This window comes from Penicillium antarcticum (genome assembly GCF_028974205.1).
Source record: "Penicillium antarcticum strain IBT 31339 chromosome Unknown utg000005l_segment0_segment0, whole genome shotgun sequence".
Classification (NCBI taxonomy): Eukaryota; Fungi; Ascomycota; class Eurotiomycetes; order Eurotiales; family Aspergillaceae; genus Penicillium; species Penicillium antarcticum.
In genome coordinates, this window is record NW_026695303.1 from 1,928,665 (window position 1) to 1,949,631 (window position 20,967).

Genomic DNA, 20,967 nt, shown 5'->3' on the forward strand with positions numbered 1-20,967 from the left:
AGAGTACAATAGAACAGAGACACCTACGATCCCTACCCTAAGGGATCTACCCTTCTTCCCCCGGAAGTCTTCTCCCCAGTTCTCGCAAGGGACCTCCTTAATTGGCCAACAGTGAAACACTTCAGATCCAAAACACCAAGCCCCGGATCTGAGATCATGCTGTGCCCTGCAAGGCATGCTTGAAACCTACCTCAATACTGGGTCTTCGAGACTCTGCCGGGTTTCGCTTCGTGCATCCGTAGCGCCGCGGCTTGGAGCTCTTCCGGGGCCCTGTCTAATTTTCCGATACTGGCACCCTTGCAGGTTCTTCCGGCTTGGGTCTGGACCTCTTCGCTCTCACTACTCCCCAGGGGCTTGTTATGCGTTTGCATGATGTATGTCGAGATTGCTAATGTAGCTGTCTCTTCGTGGTTGTTTGTTTTGCTGGTTGTCGGGGTTGGGTGTCTCGGTGAAATGAGGTTGTATCGAGGACCTTTCTCCTCGCTTTGGGATTTGGAATTGGCTTTGCTGGCTTGGGGTCTGTATCCAGGGAAGCTTCGAGCTGCCTAGGTTACTCTAATCTTAACTGTCGCTTGAAGATGCTCGGGATCAGAAGTGAATTTCGGTTTGTTTGTTGACGTCATGTGAGGGTTCTAAAAAGTAATCACTTGTTCCGGGTTGGTGATTGGCTGATCACTAAGAGACATCTACTGAGCAGTGTAATTCAGACTCCTTATTGTAAGTTATCTATAATAAAACATCTTGCATCCAAACAGTCAGAACCTGAGATGCTTTTTCTTCTGGAAATCGTGATATTGGCCACAATGTTCGTCTAGTACTATTCTCGTAGCCTCCTTCTTCAGCTTGATATTCGTTGTAGGACTTCATATGGTTGGCCTTGAAATATAAGTGGGAAACCTAACACACAAGGAAGTGAAATGGAAGGATACAAATGTATTTAATAATATAAAGATCCACCATATTGTGGTCAATGTGCAGGTGTTATGTTGAGTAGATTAAGGAGCTGCGCTCTCATATATATATCTGACCACCAAATTACCTATAATCGCCGATCCACCACTATCCATTTGATACACAACTGAACGCCTAAGATTTAGAGCAATGAAATTGGGTAAAAAAATGAAAGATCTAGTTTATTAAACCAGCATTTCGTATATTACCTACCTATTGGTGCGATGAACAGATTTGGTCCATGATCTATCAATCTCACTCACTAGATGGAACAGATTTGTACCCCTTGACGCCTATGCGCCTTCATAGCAATAGTAAAGAACTGTAACAAGTACATGATGACTCTGTTCTAGTTGACTTTTCGTTATGAGTTATAGAGGATGTTTCTCATCTTTCGGTGTAGAGTATACCGTCGACACCCTTGATCCGACGCCGGTAGCAACTTTAAAAATACATGCATAAGTACTAGTAAACCGCAAAGCTTCAATTTAACACTTTTATCCAAAAGACAGCTGAGTATGCTTGTGTCTTTGAAAGATAGAACTTTCGTAGGCTGGCGAAGAGGAATGTCGATCGACGCGTCGTCATTAGCACGTTACAGAAAGATTGTGTGAGACCTGCGGACTTGTCTTCATCATGTTCACGTGCGCTCTCTTTGATTTACACACAAAAGCGAATGCAAGGCCTCTTTCCGTCCAATCCTCAGTCAATGCAATTATTTAGAAAAATCAACTTCGTGACTGACAAACTCTCTAGTCGGCACAATAATTCTATCTCGAAGAGAAAAATCGCATTTACACACGCCCGGATTTCATGATTGGTCCTTCAACTCCTTCAGAGCTTCTGCAAGGCATTATTTTCGGTTGTTCATGCCTGCTGACTCTCCTGCCAGCACGCTCGCGCTCACCTGCCCTGGAAAACTCTCCACAAAGCAAAATCCTGCGTCCTAAGCTGCAAAACTTACAAATCGCTGCTGTGTGGACTCATACACATTACTTGCATTGCGCTTTCGGGGTGCTCCCACTGAACGCACCACATCGCACATGCACAGGGCCCCTCCGTCGGTCCCACTGGTGAGCTTAATGCCGGTCACTACAGCATCTGCAGTGATCGGGTGCTTCACCAGAACTGCTTCAACTTCTTCTCCACGAGGTCCCTGAAATGTCTGCATTTGTTAGAATACGCCACGTCTCTGTGCATCAACAGAGCAGGTAATCCACTGAGGCTTACTCTTGCCTGAAGATCTACTAAGCATACCTGTACCACGCACATATAACCAACCCGGTGTGCAGCCGCATGATAGGGTGATGCCTTGCAAGTTGAGCATCATTCTCGCCGGATATACCATCGAGATAACTGTTGATAACAACCTGACGGTGTCTTTGGTGCACCAGGTGAGGTTCGGTTTTCCAACCTCTACCTCTTGCTTAGTATGGAAAAGCTCAGATTCCCCAGAAACACGAATTCAGCGATGCAGCGCTACTGAGCGCACTCTGCAGTTTCCGAACAGATCTGATGAATACGAAGTCCGAGAATTCAATATTTGTATCTCACCCCACATACATCGCTGTATATTTGTCACAACTATAGAGGATGAAACTGGCAGCCACTTACCGTAATGGCCTGGACCCGGGAACTAATAAGTATTGGTCGATGCGCCGCGCGTGCTAGTGCTTAGTGTCTAGTCTACGGGTCCACACTCATCTCCAGCGGTGTGACAGTCATAACGGTGAGATAGAGCTGTCACACCAGAAAAAAAACCTGGACTATATGTACTCCCCCTGGTAGGTTGTCTGGTCTTCTGTACTGCATTATTCTAATGTTTCCAATCTGGTCCATTTGTTTAAGTGTCTAGTGAAACTTAATGTACAGAAGTCGGACACCCGTTCCACCTGCCTAGTTGTCTTAGGGGAAACGAATCATTTGTTTTAGTAACATCTACAGTCCTCGTAAGGCTGAAATTTCAAAGGCGCCTTGTACCTACATCGCTCCGTACTGTATGGTAGACGCCAGAAAAAAAATAAAGACTTCGCCTTCCCTAAGACGGTTAGGCAAATGAAGCGGGAGCCCAAACTTCACTTGACTTCTATCCTATATGACATCGGCTCTTGTTCGATCCTGCTCAGCTGTAAATTGAACCCACTTTGCGTCCCAGTAAATGGCCGTGGCTGTCCTCAAGCCCTGAAGGGGGATTTTTTCTATTTGTCATTCCTATGCAACTTTCTCGATTGATCAAGGGGCAAGTATCACACATTTATTCAACTTGATGATATCAAATCTTCGGTCGTACCTTAACCTCAACACCAAGATGGTGGAACGTTCAGGACGTATTAAGAGATATATACTCCCGGACACATGTGCAATCCAATAAGCACTTTATGGCTTTCGCTGTTGGCGATATGCTTTGTTTTTCGAGGAATCCTTTTGCGTTTTCTTGGCTACATCTCACTGGTTCATTTCATATGCCGTATCCGTCGAATTACAAGCCTCCAACCTGGGCGATGTTTCTTGTTACTATTACGTGCGTCTTTGGAATTGAATTTGAACATTCAGATCTTGAAAATCCTGCATCATTGTAGAGAAGGACACTCAAATTTGGTATCATACACACAAAGGTTCAATCTACAAGCATCGGCTCATCTCATGGTATTTGCACGTTAAGATCAAAACGTATTCCTACGCTGGTCCAGGCGTGTTGAAGCTATTTCCAATGTACAGTAGTCTTATCACAGTTCCCACTGTCTTTATAGTATGCTCTATAGTATAGTAGGCCTTGACAGGCGAGGCAGCCTAAAAAAGGCCAAGAAAGGGGTTCGGCACAGCCGTCGATCATCCGGTCGATCGTAGCAATATGATTTGACAATGCTCTACCCAGGCATTTACGGCCTTTGAAGTAGATTGGCTGAGGTCTACGTATCTGTGCAGTATTTTCTCATTCTTAGTTGTCCTGTTTTTGATTGCGACAAGAAGTTGTTCTACACATGCCTGGCCTTCTATTGACCACCGTTCTTTTCGCCTCATAAGCCTCATTTTCCATCCAAAGTGTGGCTTGTCAACCCCCAGCAAGGCCTGGTGGGGTTGATCGAACCATAATTTGTCTAAGAGGATTTAGAAGTCTCCGAACAGCTATGGCACGAACTGGAGGTCGAGCTCGACTGCCACTTTTCCGGCCCTCTCTGTGGGTGATACACTCTATCAGGCAGCACTTGTCCGAATACCTCGCACCCTTTCTGGAGATATAACTCCCGAACTTTATGCAGCCCATCTACGTGACGCTACTATGGCTATGTTCGGAAACAGGCAAACGAAGGATAATCAAGTCGGAAATGACTTTATACGTTGTGTCAGTGGAGGCGAGCGAATAAGAGTAACAAGCGCCGAGGCGTTCTTGAGTTACGCACCGTTGCAGTGCTGGGACGACGGTACTCGTAGACTAGACAGCGCCAACGCGATTGAGTCTACCCGCTGGAGGGTTTTTGGCCTATTGTGAGCTTATATTTTGTTCAACAGTAGCAGGACATTCCTCTTCTACTGGTATTTTCGCACCCCCAGGAAGGAAAGCAGTGGGTTGGTACTTGGCTGTCCAACAAGCAATTATATCAAGCATGTCAAAACGAACGACTTCGGCCTACCTACTACATGATTTTCTTCGATGTATTCAAATGAGCAGTCTCCAATAATCTCCTTTGAATCTCCCAGTATGAAAATTTCACCTTTATATATGATATCACATCAATTCCTAGTCAAGACAACATCTGCAAGTCTCCGTTCTCACACACACACGCACACTAATTTCGACAGTCAAGTTATCTTTCATTTCCAACACCCTCACTATGGCTGAACAACCGGCTCCTACCCCTGATGCTTTTAGCAGACGCAAGAGCTATGAGTACGTCCATACATCCGAGATCAAATGGACGGCTTCCGAGCCGGTGGATACGCTTGATCGAGTGATGAGCAGACTAAGAAATCATGATTTGTTTCTGGATATATGCACGAAGAGAAACAAGCCTGTCATCGCTTCCTTTTCTGTCCTTTTTCCGACGAACACGCTCCAAGATCGAAGGGCTATTGAGCAAGCTCCGATACCATATTCAGTTGCAGTCTAGTAGATCTAGGAGAGGAACATGTGACTTATACTTTGATCCAGGAACTGCTTTGTCATTGAGAGACCGGAGAAGCGACGTCATTGCGGGGAATTCAAATGAACACAATCTTGTGCATGTCTTCCTTCACTCAATTGGACGTATTGACTGAATTATATCCTATATCAAATTCTACATCCCAACTATCTACACTTCAAACCAGACATGCAATTACCAATAGACCCCCTACGAACTGTGGAGAGCAGTTCGTTCCATGAAAAGCCCAACGAGCCGGCGCGAAGTGAACCACTGGTTCCAATGGGGTCAGACCCAGGATTCTCGAGGGTGCTGTGTGTTGCTGCGTATACAGATGCCACCTTTAGCTGTTAAAATCGACGGATTTTGAACTGGAAAAAGGATGGTGAAATCATGACAGACATCTGAGTGCCCGAAGTATAAGAGTGACAATTGCCAGCGCATCAGTACAGAATTAGTACTGGCTAGTCTCAAGCCCAACCATGGCTGCTCTATGGAGATAATCTCGCCTCACTCCTGTTTCTGTGGTGGACTCGAGGCTTTGTTCTTTTGTTCTCCTTTCTCCCCTGCACTCTTCCTTACATATCATCAATGTATAAGGTGCTTTGAATGACCCTTAGTGTGTATGCCCCTGCAGTGATCTATCACCACCGATCGTCTGTGCGACCGGATCTCAATACACCATCGCCAATTGTCGACAGTCTTAAGGTACAGCTCTGTATCCTCATTCGGACTCGTGTACTCATGGTCTGAGATTGATTGAGATTGTTGAGTTGGGACCTGACCGCTGAAACAGAGCCCAAAAAGTTGGCATTAGGGCACAGAAGACCTCGACATTCCCGAAAGCACATTCCGCCCAATTCAAGCTTCTCTTTCTTCTTCCATCTTTGCTTCCTCTTCTGTCTTTCTCTCTTTTCCCGCTTTTCCTCTCAGACTGGTCAGTGTTGGCGCTTCATGCGCCCCGAGACACGTTTGCGCTGCAGCTTGAGCTGCGGCGACCCCAGCCATCCCAATTAACCAGCCACCTCCCACTCCCCTTTCTCTTCCCCAAACTCCTCTCAGATTGTATCGGTTTCTCTCTCAATTGCGTTATTGCGTGGATCGAGATTTGAAACGTACAGCCTTTGGGGCTGTAATCCTTTCACGAGCTCGGAGTGATCGACATTACCGATCGCGATCCCTTTGAGAGCTATCCTAACGAACCCTCGCATTGCCTTTCAATCCGCAATTCAACCGACCCGTCTTAGAGGTGTCTCGCCACACCCCAAGAGCGTCTGACGAAGTCCACGACGTTTACGACCCTACACTTACGACCTTTGCGCGGCAACGCCAGCCAGTGGCCCAACGACCATCCTCTGCCTCAGCAGACTCCCAATTCCGACCCCCTAGCGCCTCCGACTCCCAGCGCACCTTACGTCGCGTTCGCCGACAGCCAGAGGCCCGACAAAACCTCCACCGTCGAGCTGTCTCCTTAGACGTCCCTTCGCACCCTCGCCCGCAGCCGGCGCATACAATACAAAGCTCTGTGCAACAGCCTCCAGCCAGTGGAATCGCTGCGCTACGTCCGGCCCTTTCCGAGGCTCATACTGACGACAACGGGTCGACCGTAGACGACCCCTACCAGCTTCTCGACACTTCCTATTGGCCGCAGCGCACAACCGGTGTCTCATCACGCACTGCGTCTGCAATTCTCTTTGCCCTTGAAGACGCCATCCGCGGTCCTCTTCAACTTTCAACTGACTGGGACGAAGTGAATGCGTCTATGTCAGACATGGTAGGTGTAGCTGGTCCTGCTGGGCCTATGGGCAACGGCCGTCCTCAGAATGGTGGAGCCCGTGTACCCCAGAATCCGAACCCAGTATCGGGGTCATCGCAGCCCCCGAGTGGGATGCGGACGCCGACAGATATCATGAGACAGCGAAGGGATCGGGAGGCTCGCCGGAAGGCCGAGCAGGATGCCCGAGACCGGGAACAGGAGGAACTGGAACGACAGCAGCTTGAGCATGAGCAGGCTCAAATTCAGGCTGAGGCTCAGGCTCGGGCTCAGGCTCAGCAGTACTCTGCTGCTATTTCTGGTGATAATGTCTCTCAGTCTCGAACTCGGATCCCGCGCGCATCTAGGGCTGCTGAACCGCAGTCTGATACTGTTCCTGTCTCTGGACCTCCGGCTGGTTACCAGCCCGCACCTCCCACAACCAGTGCAGGGCCAGTTGCCGGTCAGTCTCGGCCAGTACAAGCGTCCAGTCAACAACCCCGGGGTGAAAATGTACCCCAGCATGGACGGTCGCAAAGTGCAGCAGCAGCTGGAGCTCAGACTGGGGCGAGTGGATTTTCCAAGCCTGCCCAACCCGCCGCAGCTGCAGCGTCATCTGCTACTGCGCAATCTCTTCAACAGCCGCGTCGTGTTGGTTTCCCACATGCATTCGAGCGATGGGAGACTCTTTCCTCGCACTGGGAGGGTCTCACCAGTTACTGGATGCGCAAGCTTGAACAGCACAACGAGGACCTAGAACGTGATCCACTCAGTCAACAACTAGCTCGACAGATAACCGACTTGTCTGCCGCTGGCGCCAATCTGTTCCACGCAGTAGTCGAATTGCAACGTCTACGAGCCTCCTCAGAACGCAAGTTCCAGCGTTGGTTCTTCGACACGCGTGCCGAGCAGGAACGAGCCAAGGAAGTACAAGCAGACCTGGACCGCCAACTCAAAGCCGAACGACAAGGCCGAGCCGATGCCTTCGCCGCCGCCCAAACGGCTGACAAGGACAAAGTCCGCGCAGAAGAGCTCCTCAAAGAAATGCGGCGCGAACTCCAAATCTCCAAAGAAGAAGCCCGCCGTGCCTGGGAAGAACTCGGCCGCCGTGAACAAGAAGAGCGAGACCGAACCAACTCCCTCCGCAACGGCGAACCAACCTTAGTCGGCGGCGTGCAAGTAGTACCGATGATCTCCGGCGTCCCAAGCCGACAAAACACAACCAACCGACCCCAAACCCGCGAAGGTCCCTATCCAGGCGGACCCACAGCAACAAGCATGGGCACAGACGCCTACGGGAAACCCACCGGGCCCAGTACAAGCAACCAATACTACTCAGACGGCACGCCCATGTCCCCAACTAGCTCAGACCCCTTCATCGAACCGAAAAAGACAGACCCCCCAGCGACCTCGAAGGCCCCATACCCAGGCCAACTCTACGAGCACCAAAACACCTCAGTGCCGTACGCCGCACAGCCACCAACATCCGAACCAGACGACCGCTCCTACGTAGGAAGCAGCGACGCCGGCGACGAAGAGTACGCGCAGTACGCGCACGATCCGCAGGGCCACAGCCTCTCCTATCCACCGCCTCTCTCAGAGGGAAGCGAAGAATACGATAACGCCGCCGACGATGACCGTCACTACATGCCCGACGGTTCTTACACCTCTGCTGCATCCTCTGCGCCTTTGCAGGCTCCCTATCCACCTGTCTCGGCTGCTGATTATAGTGGTGCCGGGTGGGGTCCTGGGACGGGGTGGGAGTCTATGACTCCCCGTCATCGACACCCGACTCGTCTTAGTGATGTTCTTGAAGAGGATGAGCCGAGTCGGACTAGTCCCAGCCGTGCTAGTCAGCGGTCTCGCAGTCAAGCCAGTCGGAGTATTCTTTAGTGGATGTTTTGGTCAGTGGATTGTATTTTGATGACGATGTGGTGTGCATAAAATTTGATTTGGGCATTGGATTGTGGTGGTTATCTCGATTTATGTGGTGAGATGAGGAGACTGCTGCTTTCCCCTGCTATTTGAGATGTTCTCTTTGCGTCGGCTACTTGCCATCAGTTTGTTTTTGTCTCTGTGTATTTCCTTGTGTGATTGTAAATTTGGCGTGTCATTCCCCCGCTCCCCTGGTTGTCCTATTTCCTATTTCTTTTGTCTTCGGTGCGATCTCTTCTCGTTGAAATGGTGATAATACTTAATTGTCGACCTGAATTCTTATATCTCTGTGCACACATATAAGTTAACTCAGATGAGATAATAGAGAGGAGCAATGAATGTCTAATTCGAGACGCCAGATCTATGATATCTCAGCATAAGTAAGGAAAGAAGCGACGATGGCAGAATAACCAAAGCTCAACACCACAATCTTAACACATTTCGAATCAATCCACCAACTCCTCTTTATCAAACCACTCAAAATCGCCAAACTCACTCTCGCTCTCACTCTCACTCTCACTCTCACTCAAACTCAAAGGTTCATCATCACAGTTACCCTGAAAGATCTCGGCTCTTGCCCGAACCATCTCAGCCCAATCCCTCAAACAATCCGGTCCAGTAAGACACCAAAGCAGAACCTCCCTAGTAACGAGCGCCTCCCAAAAACAACCCTCAAACTTGCCCATGTCCTCCCCATCCTCTCCCCAATCAGCCCAACCAAGCATCTCCCCAGCCAACTCATCCAATGCAAAGAACCATTTAGAAGACTGCTTCGTACAATCAGACCCTGATACCGCTTCACTGGTGATAATTGCCGTATCCACAATCCGGCTGGTACCCATCTCCGTCTCCATCTTCAAGATATTAAAACTCTTGACTAGACAATGCCCAACCAAGACGGTATACCGATCAACATATGGAAGCAATATATCCCGTGCCCATAGAACCCCATCATCTACCATGTTCAACCCCTCACTGTGGAGCGCTTCGTGCTCAAACGTCCCATCATAGAGCATCTCGCCAGTCAGGAAATCAAGAATCGTCATGGACTCAATAACCTCAGTATCGAGTATCGTTGTTGTCTTCGCGGTTAGCACTAATGCTTTCCGGATCTTGGATTGAGTCTGTAGTGCGTCCGGGTCTGGGTAGGCGAAGTCGTATTCGTGTTGTGTGTGTGGCCTGCCGGTGCAGATACATCTGCTGGTGTTTTTCTTCACGTCGTTTTTGTTGGGGATGGTCATGTTGTATCCTTGTTCTCTTAGGCGGGGGATAGGGTGGCATCTTGATAGGAGGTATCTATAGAGGAGGGGTTGTTCGAGGGGGTCGAGCATTGTTGATTGTTCGTTGATGGGATATTGGTTGATTGGGAGCGCTGTTTGTTGGAGTTAGTTGTGGGCTAGGGTGTGTAATGAGCGTCTTGCCTTTCTCTGTGCTACTTCCTGATATAGTTGGTGTCGGCTTCGCTTGATAGGATTCCGGTGTTTGGAATTGTGGGCGTGGTGGTTTAGGTGGTGCCGTTTGTATGATGTCTTTGGCCGCTACGATAGAAGGCTGTTGATTCGTCTTCCCTTTCTGTTCTGTGTGATGTTTGTTCTTCATGTGATCAGCCAGGCTGTCTGCACTCTTGAATGTCTTTGTACATTTGGTACAAGGGACCATGGCCGGTGCAGGTGGTGGTTTGGAGGCTGTCGACTGAAGAGTCCGCAATATCGTTAGCTGATATACTTTACATTGTTCCTAGATTCTGTTACCTTTGGCTTCTGCCCTGTATGATCTTTATCGCTCATATGCTGAGCCAAGCTCTCTGTGCTCATGAACTTTTTACTGCATTTGGTGCAAGACAGCATTTCTGGTACAGGCGGCGGTTTTTGGAATGTGGACTGAGGAGTCTACGATATTGTCAGCTGATGTACTGTGTATCCTGTGCACTGCTGGTAAGTGTATTACCTTTGCTTTCCCCGTTTTATGATTCTCGTACATTATACACTCATGTTGACTCAAGCTCTCCACAGTTTGAAACTTCTTCTCGCAACCATCGCAAGAATGAGAATGTCGAGCGTTTTGATGATCCCTAAGAGCATCTTTTGATTTGAATGGCTTCTTGTTACACTCAGAGCACCGGTGTTTCTGCGCCGCTGGAGCTTTGGTTGGGGTAGTTTGTTGGGCCATGATGAGAGTAAGATTGACAGACAACCGTCAAAGGTCAGCGATTGTGTACCTCAGGACCATTTTCAAATGACTTATAAGTAGTAGAAAAGAGGGGTTGCGTAGGTATATAGGTATCCATCTAGGCATCACAGGTCTGGTACACATGCATAGGTGGTGTGGCAAAGACCCATTGGTAGAGAGACATTTATCTCCTGCGCCGCCTATCCTATGGCCCCCAACGACATCGTCTGATAACCTATCAAAATGGCAGGGATATAGCATCACTTGATTATATCCCGCCATTTATTATTCCTGCGAAGTTACAGCCTCACCGCAGCTGGCCAATCAGATTGTACGATTTATCTGCTGTGGTTGGGTTGTTTACATCGGCGCAGTGTGTACTTGAGCTCCTACCACAACTTCATCCGCAACAAATATCGTTTCATGCAGAAGCAATTCAAGATGGGGTCAGTAGGTATAGAGGAGCAATAGTTGAAAAAGAGAAAGATATTAAAAGAAGTTGGGAGGGAACCGTCCATTCCAGGAGGTTCCAATGATTTTTTTTCTTTCTGTACAGGTTGGTTTCCCAATCTATAATAGTTCGATCGGCAGCTCTAACCAGTGGCAGTGGCTAAGCTCAGATTTAACTGCTCCTAGTTATGAATCCATAGACCAGTGCCGCCACTGCAGGGGTTATTTGACTTATTTATGTTGATATCGCGTGAAGGGATCAGTATGCGGCCACTTCCACGTCCTTGGCTCCACCATCGGTCTCTGCTTCAGAATTTCTGCTTTCCTTGGTATGATTCTCGCTTTCTGATGCTTGAAAATGGCTAGCTTTCCTCAGCTCACGATCTAGAGCCTCTGTCAATGCCCCAAGTAGCCACTCAACCTCGGTCTTGTGCCCTAAGAGTGGACTCTCCTTGTCGATCCACCTCCAGTCGTTGCCCCCCCCTCCTTGTCTCTTGTTGCGTTCTTCACCAGAGGCATTGCCAGTGGTGGCATCTGGCTTGTTCTTGCCGTCGATCAGACCGAGATAGTACTCCCATTCTAAGTAGTCGAACTGTCGAGACGGATGATTGGAAGCATACTCGATCATCTTGCGGACTTCTTTGAAGAGAATGTAGTGATAATGATGAACATTCTCAGCGATGATATCGCCGCCCTGATGAGCCTGCTGTCCCTTGTCTAGCTCTTCTGCTTCCAGTTGACTGATGCCATTGTGGGGCGCAGCTGAGTCGCTTCCTTTTCCAGTAGTTGTGCTGGCCTTTTCCTTGGAGGATCCCGTCTTCTCGCCGGTTTTATCTTCAAGCCACCATCCAATCCAAGACATGTGGAACAGATCCTTGATCTTATCGACGAAAGACTGATCGCCAGGCAAGATCGTGATCTCACCAATGAACAATGTCATATCCCGAATAAAGCGAATAAGCGTATCCCCAATATTCGAAATGAGAATTGTGATTGTCGGAACAGCAAGCAAAGACCAAAAAACGAAAAACGCTTTTCCCAAACTGCTGATCGGATATATATCACCATAGCCAATCGTAAGAAGAGTCGTGTACGCAAAGTACAACGCCTCGAAATACGTCCAGTCCCGCACAGACTCAGAGCGCCAGAAGACGACAGCACCAATAAACCACATAGCCATCCAAAGCGTCAGCGAAATTAAAAGCGAGAGCCACTTGTGCTGAACATTCGCCAAGTCGCGCACTTGATTCATAGCAATGAACTCCCTCTTCCGTTGCTCACGCTCACTCCGACCGTCAGCCTCGGCACTCTCTTTCCCCAGCGCAGGTACAACGCCATGCAACCGAGACCCTTCCGAGAAAGCCTGCTTAATGAGAAATTTGTGCGTGCGAGCCGTGAGCATATCCCCAACCTTCTGCCTCCCCTTCTCCAACATAAGAGTCCGGATGGAAGAAATGATCAAACCAAGAATGACAATGCCACCAATGGCATAAGGAAACAAAAGCCCACGCCCAAGATGGGTCGCAGGCGCGAAATTCCCAATTCCGATCGTCAGCAGCGTGAAATCCGCGAAATAAACCGCATCGAGAAACCTCCAGCCCTCAATACGAGCATAGACAGCGGACCCACCAAGCAGGTAAATGCAAAAGATAATCGTCTGCAGCATGAGCGTCCGCTGGCTAGTCGTCAACTTGTATTCACGACTGTAGTGGCCCTTCCAGGCACCATAGCCGGTGACTAGCATCAACGACGAGATAATGAAGTATATTCCCGCCGCGAATGCACCGTAGAAGTAAGACTGGGAGTAGACACGGCCGTCGTTCTCTGGTTTGTACATGAGGACGCCAAAGGGGATGAGGATTGATATCAGGAGTGCTGATGAGATATACCAGCCGATTATAATTATGGGCTGGGCAATTTCGAAGCGGATTCGTCTGGCCATGTTGAGGGATAAGGCTAGATTTGCTGTTAGGGCAAAGAATAGGGATACTGCGTTTATGGCGATGGCCCTATTTGTTCGAGGTCAATATGGGATATTTGAGGTGGTTGGGTCCTTTGTTTTGTGTACCATTTTGGATCGGGGACGTCTAGTCCGCCCGTGCTCGTTAAGTCCATTCGCCAAGGTTGGGATAGGGAGCATATATTGAATGCGCTGGCCATTGGACCGAATGTTCCCTGTTGAGCTTATTAGAATTTTGTAGCTTGTGAAGCTTGGTAAGGGGTAGCGTACAGCTGTCAGGGGATATACTGTACTTGCAAACCACCACCGAGCAGCTTGAGGGTACTTCGCATCTTGAGTTAATGCATCTTGATTCGCCTTGTCCTTGTGATTGCTAGAGGTGTTATCGAGAGCCACTGCCTCATCAGCAATAGCGTCATCAAGCCCAGGGTCATTCATCGTCGACTTCTGCGATCTGAATGAGTCTCATTCAAGCCCTGGTCAATCTGTCACGAGCATGCAGCAGTATGGAGCAAGGATCAAATGCCCCGAAGGTGGAGAGCGGTGACAAAACATATTCACTGTAACAGGACCAGGAACAGGGCTCCATATAATCCAACGATGTCAGTGGCACAATATCCAACCAAGCTTTTGAAGTGACAGCGCCGTCATGATCGGCGGCTGGAACATCGTATGTCTACGTCATGTCACGTGTACGAAATTACCCTCGAAGAAAAAAAAAGTATGTGTACAATTCAAACCATCCAGTGGAAGAGAAAGGTAAACAAGAAAGTAAGGTAGAAAAGAAAGCTCCAGCCAAAAGCAGCATCAAGTGCTTCGGCCCGGAAAAAAGTTCAGAATCCTCAAGCTCGTGCCTGTACATCGCACCCAACTACTGCTATACATTGAACAGCCTGAGCACGGCTCAGCATTCAAATGTTGTCCATACCAGATATCTGACGTTGCAGATGGGACAAACTGAAACGCCGAAAAATATGCCCAGAGAGATCATTCATCAGGGAAGAGAAAAAAAAAAAAACAGAGTCCGTAACTCCGTCCCCAGCCAAACCATATTGCCGTGGTAGAGTACTGGGGAAATAAATCGTGATCAAATTTAGCCAAAGAAGTGAAAATGAGAAAGGAAAAAAAAAGGGTATCGCAAAGCGTCGAAAGAGCCGGTCAATCGTGCCATATGTGATGTGACACCACAGAACCAAGAAATTCGTTAAACTGGATAATAATTAGCATAATCCTGAAGCGTTGCACCTATGGGTATTTACAGTGAGGACCTCCGGGCATTAAAGATGAAGGAACCGGGGCATCGTTCTGAGGCGATGGTCGACGAGCGAAACGCGGATCCACGTCTTCGTAGTAGTTTGTACCAATGTGACCAGCTGGCTGAGGCGATCCATTTGGTCGCGAGGACAGGGTCTGACGATCATTGGCATTCCAACCCGAACGCGGAGGGATGTAGGACTCAGGTCGACTGTACATGCTCGTCGGACTTTCGAGAGGAGCATGTTGGCCTTCAACCGACAGCGCATGAGGACCACCACTGATGCGTTGGCCAGCCTCAGGCACATCGTAACGCCGGGATTGAGGTTGCATCTCAATGGCTTGACCAACCGTCTCCGGTGACACGGCCATACCGATTGGACCTGGAGATGGCTGGCGCATCAGACCCGGTGAAGGTCCATAGCCGTACGGATCGTTCTGGGGAGGTGACACAGACCGGCCATGTGCATCAAAGCTAGTAGGGGCGCCGGCATAGCCAGCGGGTGGGCCCCGAGGCGGCATCATGCCTCCGCGACCTCCGCGGGGAGGAGAAGGTCCCATGTAGCCACCTCGTTGGCCAGGGGAAGGTCCACGGGGTCCCATGTAGGGTCCCCCGCGTCCATAACCGCCCCTGGGGGGATATCCACCACGTCCGCGTCCATTAAAGCCAGGCGGCGCACCTCCCCGTTGAGAGCCCATGCTGCCATTGGAGTATTGAGGACGAATCCGGGGGTCGGACGGATTGCGCGCCATTGGGCCGCCACCGTAGGGACCCTGGGATGGCATGTTGCCCAGCTCATCTTGCGCGCCGTAGGGGGTTCCGCGACGGTCTGGAGGTGAGGGCATGTCGTTCATGGGGGTCTGGGTGTTGAGCGGAGTGCGGTCGTCATCGCTGTCACGGCGCTCCGTGTTGAAAGTCGCAAAGGTCGGACCAGCCTCGAAGGACGGAGACCCAGTCACAAGGGCTTCTTTGGTCTCGGAAGCGGGGGGAGCAGGCACCGGAGGCGCAGTCGCATTCTGTCGGTTGTAATAGTTCTCTCCGCTCATCTCAGCATTCTCCGCGATACGGCGCTTCCTTGCTTTGCGGCTCACAAGGGTCCGGCGCATGGCACAGGTGACCACCCCACAAGAGACCAGAATGATGGTCGCCGCTAGGACGATCCAGCCACCCCATCCTAGATGCGGTACGAAGAGCAAAATATCCACCAGGAATGCCAAGAGAGTCACGAGCAGTGTTGGCAAGAGCAGGATAAGGAGCGCCAACAGGAAGCGCGGCGAGTGGGAGGGCTTATGGAAGTGAGCCGCGGCCGCCAGACAGAGACAAATGAGGGTCAGGAATGCGGCGACTGGATGAATGATGAGGATCGAGGAGAGCGATTTGCGGGTACTGGAGGGGAGATTGAAGTCATCACCGGTGCTGTTAATATCATCTGCATGCAAGTTAGCCACCGCCAGGCAGAAACGAAAGAGCGCGACGAACTGCTGGTGTATCCCACATGAATATTGGTGCAAGCATTGCCTTTACAATATCCAAAGACGCCGTAATCGACGTCCTTAAAAGTTGCCAAAGGAATTCCCTTAATAATGGGGGTTGACAGGCATGACAGCAGTAGGAGCGCAAATGCGATCAGCAGTAGGATAGTGAGGGGTGTCGCGGGCTTGAGCAACATGGCGAGGGGAGGCGACAGCGCCCTGAAAGTACGCCCTCAAAGAACCTTGAGCTTCTTCAAGCCAAGGGAATAGTCAAACGAGCGGTAATTTCCAGAATAGCCAACGCGGGGGACATGAAATAGACTCTAACCCAGCATTGGCGCAGCAAAGAGAAGAGGAAGAAGCTTCTAAGAAGAGAAAGGAGCGAATGAGGGGAAACAGCCAAGGGAATAAAGGAATGACCAAGAATGACAAGGGTTGATACATGAGGGCGAAGCCGTGGATGAGGACGGGCGCCTCAGGCTGCGGGTCAGATGATCCCCTCTTTCTCTATCTCTACAAACTACACTCTCCTTGTTCATCTTCTCTCGATATCCTTATCCTTGATTTCCATGCTTTGAGCTGTGGCTGAGGCTAAACGCAGCACAGATCCCGTTTCCAAAAACTGGGGTGTTCTCTACCAGCCGATGCGGATTCCTATTCGCTCGATGCGGCTGAGGCGTCGCTTCGGGGCAGGACAACCCCGTGTCGCCAAGCCCGGGCGTGCGGCGGAGTATTCCCCAAGCTTCATTGAGCCTTGAGATTGGCTTGAACCGAAGAATCCGGCAAATCTCATTGCGAAGACTTTTCGTGTCGGTTCCGTTCACCGTTGTCCCGCGGGTCACGTCGCCACCAGTACCAGCGAATTTGGAAGCTTATTCCGTCAAGATGGCGAAATTGTTGCGAGACGGAGAGCAACTTGGTTTCAGGTACCCGAATCTTGCTGGTGAAACGAGATCCGCTATTCTCAATTTGATCTACCAGGATTTATCTAGATCCACCACAGCCCTTGCAACTTTGCAATTTGCCATATTGATATGCCCACACGCACAGCAATCTAAGTTAGCTCGCATATCCCCCTCCAAAACGCTTGGACCTGCAGTCTGGACTCGAGACCCGTTGAGGTCCATTCGAACAAGCTGAAACAGATCCACTGAGATCAGATTCATCATTATCAGTCGAGATAGAGATCGTCGTGTGCTTTAGGGTTGTCGCCTGGATAGACATCAACGTTGGAAATGTGAAGTCATTCGATTATGCAAATTAAGCTTATTTCGTGAGCATACGGGACCACGTCACTTCTCCATTCGGGGCCTGCTCAGGTGGCATTGACCACTTATACTCCGGTCACACCACTATAACAGACTGAGCATAGCTTCGAACGGGGAAACACAAAGCAGCCCTAGTGGTAGTTGCACATTAGGACACTAGGACGCTGTGACCATTTCTTCAATCACCGGAGATGTTTTCGGATTTGACTAGGTAAGATAAGAAGAGAAGTCTCTGCAGTCCAAGTCTCAACGATTTCCTATCTAAGAGGCGACCGACTGCAAGACTGTGCTCCGGCAAAGATTTCTAGACTTTTTGCGCGGTGTAGTTGGCTAGCGGTGACTTCTAGGATACAGCTAGGCTCTTGGAAGGTCATACAGTGTCTGCGTAACCCACTACATCATATGTAAAGATCAGCCACCTATATGTACAGTCGTTCTCGAAATCGGCTTGACCGATATACACTGAGAAACTCTTTCCCGGCCCCACCGCCAAGACATTAGCGCAGATCATTTATTGAGCGGGCCGCATCAAACTGAGGGGCTCAGTAAAATGCTCCTGTATGTTACAGTAATATGTGACATAAGAGTAACATTACGTGTATGAAAAGAAAGCCCATGGAATTCCATGGAATTCTATGGTGGATCTCACAAGTCAAGTGGGGAACGGCCACCTTGCGCAAGTAACTTGATGATCTGCTGGGAGACCTCTTTTTCCCTCTCCTCTTCCTTTGTGCGGTGTGAGCTAGTCATCACTTGCGAGGTGTCTCTTTGGCCCAGAGAACCTCAACAAGTGATATTAGCGACCAACGACCATCCTGGCCAGTTGGTGGTTGTTTGCAGGCGAACAATCCCCTCAACGGCACCGAATGGCGTAAGCCTCAACTAATCATCATTCACCCTTAGTCTGTCGTTACCGTAGGCCCAAGAAAATGACTGCCAGTTCTCTCGTTAGCCATGATGATTATGGCGTTCAACATCTTGATCCGTGGGTCGATACATCACAATATGCACCAACACCTGGCAACTTCCGTTGGTCACCCGCCTCCCCGTCCGACAAAAGCTGCCTTAACGTCGATCCCGTCTCCCCTGTTGATTACGCTTCTCCAAAACAAACACAAAAGAACGGTCTTCCATTACTCCAGTACGGTGATTGGGAGGAAGGTCGAACATACGACGAGGATCCACCGACTTGTATCCACTATTTGATCGAGTGGAAGATCACTCTCAATAACAGGACGGTGGCGAAAGATACAGAACAAGATCTGGTTCTAGCCCCTCGATATCACTGGAGGCTTTTTCTGCAACCAAAGCTAAAGGAGCTACTTGTACGAAAGTATCCGTATCGAAAACTCGAATCGGATGACACGTCTATTGTCGTATCCGCCACTCGGCAGAAGGGTTTCACTCTGAGATTTGATGGAACCGACGTTGATTGGACCTCTATAGAAAAACAGCTTTTGGATTGGGGAGAGCTTTTTCTTGCTGGCAAGAAATTGAGACTGGTTATCTCATTCAATTATATGGAGAACACTTCGAGCTCAAACGTAAGCGGCAGGACGACTGATAAACGAGGCACTTCGTCTGCTACCCAGCGGATGCTTCAAGAGCGAGACCGACAGATCTATGCCGAGGAAGCAGCTTCCGGAGAGCCACCTGCCTGGAAAGAGGTATATGCGTTGATGCGCTGTCCTGGGTCCTGTGAACTAGGCCCGCACTGTTGGCAGGATCCTTATGGGAAAAAACACTATAAACTCTACCGGGATCAGCTGGAGAGCTTGGTGAAATATGTGCAAAGCGGTGGGATTTTACAGTCGCATGAAGATGTGCCTGGTACGATTCGTGAGCAAATCTATAGAGCAGAGAGACAACGGCTCGACAGACCACGGGCCAATAATCGATCTACTGCCGAAGCAAGCTACCCTCCCATTACTATCACAAATGTGCTTCCCACACAAGCCCCGCAAGCACCGGGGGGTCAACATCCATACTTCCAGAGGACACTACTGCCTCTTCGGTCGAGGTTCCTGCCATCCATATTCCAGGCCTTCTTGATGTTGCTGTGAGAGAATACAGCAGCTGGCAACAGTCACGTTTGGGTGATGAGACATTGAAGGCCGAGGTCAGAAAAGCGTGCGATGTAGCCCTAGATGAGGGACTGGACTTGGCGCAGATTGATGAAGACAAAGATCCTAATTACTTCAAGACGCGCGGTGTCAAGTGGGGTATTGCTCGACGTTTTGTCAAGGACATCAGGTATTGGGCAGAGAAATACTACGGATGCGTGACAAGCGATGCGGATATATAGTTTGAGCATTGGTTATTCTGGTGGGTTCTTTTAGGCGTCTATATAATTTGAGATATCTTCCATGCCGCGGCTTGAGAAAATCAAAATTCATCGATTAATAGACCCGCATTTCGGAAATGACCCTCCGCGCCCGAAACCCTTGAACCAACCACGTCAACGCACCATTCGAGAAATGTATCAAAACCTTGGTTTGGATCCATTTCATACTCATTCCACTTGCGCTTGATAAATCGTTTCAGCTCGGAGAAGAACTCTTCAATGGGATTCAAATCCGGTGAATAAGGAGGGAGATATATCAGCTTAACGCCAGCATCTACGCACATTCGCTGGATGTTCTCTGTACGATGAAAAGAAGCATTATCCATAACGAGAACAGACTTTGGCTCTGGCCATCTGTTACAGTGTTGAAGGAGTTGCTCGATGAAGTCTTCGAAGACATCGGCATCAGTCGCGCCCTGGAATACTCGACACAGGACCAGTCCATCTTGAGCATACGCAGGTAGTATCTGATAGCGTCTGTCCCGGTGAAATTTGGAAATCTGAACTGGTGTCACACCTAGAGGTGACCAACCAGTCCGTCGAAAACCGGCCCTTTTGTCACAACCTGACTCATCCACGAAGATTAATTGGTATGACTTGAAAGAAGATAGATTGTGGAGGTAGAAGTCCCGCAAATCCGCATTTCGTTCCTTCGCAATCTGGCGAGCTGCTTTCTTCGACCATCCGACCGAAGCAAGCGCCCTGCTAATGCTTTGGATTGTCACATGCTTTCCAAATTCGTCCCACAGAAAGAGGGCCATCTCGTCTTGGTATAAGGTCGGCTTCTCTGTCAAATGTTCACGAAGAGCTTCGAGCATAGGCGGCGTAATGGTTCGCGGTCGTCCAACACCATTTTGCGGCGCCCTAACATTCCCGAATACTTTGAGGTTAGAGCGAATGTGTACTATGGATTGCTTGCTGCAGTCAGCCGCATGGGCCATCTCAGACATCGTTAGTGAGTTACTCTGGATCATGTGATGAATGAGCTCGAGCTGTGGCGGTTTGAGGTTTGGTGCCATAGTGGTCCAAACAAAGTAGAGTGGTTGTCTGAATGATTGTGCAACGTGGACCTAGTCCAGGTCCCGTAGTGCATTGACCCCTGCTTAGACGGGCCGATAATGATCCGATGTTACCTGCGCCGATAAATTCTACGCGATTCTAGGGGATTCTCTGCAGTGTGATTGGTGCAGGGGAGGTGACATTTTTCGGGGAAAACTAACTGGCTTATACGCGAAGTAATGTACTGCTAGGGCAGTCGATCTCATCTGAGAGCTATCTACGGAGTACGA

General features: G+C 49.5%; 6 protein-coding genes across 6 annotated transcripts; 2 read left to right on the top strand and 4 right to left on the bottom strand.

The window, feature by feature from the left end:
* Positions 1–191: 191 nt before the first annotated feature.
* Positions 192–371, bottom strand: N7508_005369 (uncharacterized protein; the record flags this gene model as incomplete). Its single annotated transcript, XM_058463435.1, has 1 exon — positions 192–371. The coding sequence occupies one exon, from the start codon at positions 369–371 to the stop codon at positions 192–194; it is 180 nt and encodes a 59-aa protein (XP_058319913.1).
* Positions 372–6,026: 5,655 nt separating this feature from the next.
* On the top strand, positions 6,027–8,718 carry N7508_005370 (uncharacterized protein; the record flags this gene model as incomplete). The annotated part of the gene is made up of 2 exons (XM_058463436.1): positions 6,027–6,042; positions 6,320–8,718. The coding sequence occupies 2 exons, from the start codon at positions 6,027–6,029 to the stop codon at positions 8,716–8,718; spliced, it is 2,415 nt and encodes an 804-aa protein (XP_058319914.1).
* A 488-nt stretch (positions 8,719–9,206) lies between these two features.
* Positions 9,207–10,091, bottom strand: N7508_005371 (uncharacterized protein; the record flags this gene model as incomplete). Its single annotated transcript, XM_058463437.1, has 1 exon — positions 9,207–10,091. The coding sequence occupies one exon, from the start codon at positions 10,089–10,091 to the stop codon at positions 9,207–9,209; it is 885 nt and encodes a 294-aa protein (XP_058319915.1).
* A 1,547-nt stretch (positions 10,092–11,638) lies between these two features.
* N7508_005372 (potassium channel family protein) lies at positions 11,639–13,777 on the bottom strand (the record flags this gene model as incomplete). The annotated part of the gene is made up of 3 exons (XM_058463438.1): positions 11,639–13,388; positions 13,448–13,554; positions 13,610–13,777. The coding sequence occupies 3 exons, from the start codon at positions 13,775–13,777 to the stop codon at positions 11,639–11,641; spliced, it is 2,025 nt and encodes a 674-aa protein (XP_058319916.1).
* Positions 13,778–14,584: 807 nt separating this feature from the next.
* On the bottom strand, positions 14,585–16,263 carry N7508_005373 (putative pH signal transduction protein PalI; the record flags this gene model as incomplete). The annotated part of the gene is made up of 2 exons (XM_058463439.1): positions 14,585–16,023; positions 16,074–16,263. 2 exons carry the CDS (start codon positions 16,261–16,263, stop codon positions 14,585–14,587), a joined length of 1,629 nt encoding a protein of 542 aa, XP_058319917.1.
* Positions 16,264–18,263: 2,000 nt separating this feature from the next.
* N7508_005374 (uncharacterized protein) lies at positions 18,264–19,639 on the top strand (the record flags this gene model as incomplete). The annotated part of the gene is made up of 2 exons (XM_058463440.1): positions 18,264–19,308; positions 19,329–19,639. The coding sequence occupies 2 exons, from the start codon at positions 18,264–18,266 to the stop codon at positions 19,637–19,639; spliced, it is 1,356 nt and encodes a 451-aa protein (XP_058319918.1).
* Positions 19,640–20,967: the final 1,328 nt, after the last annotated feature.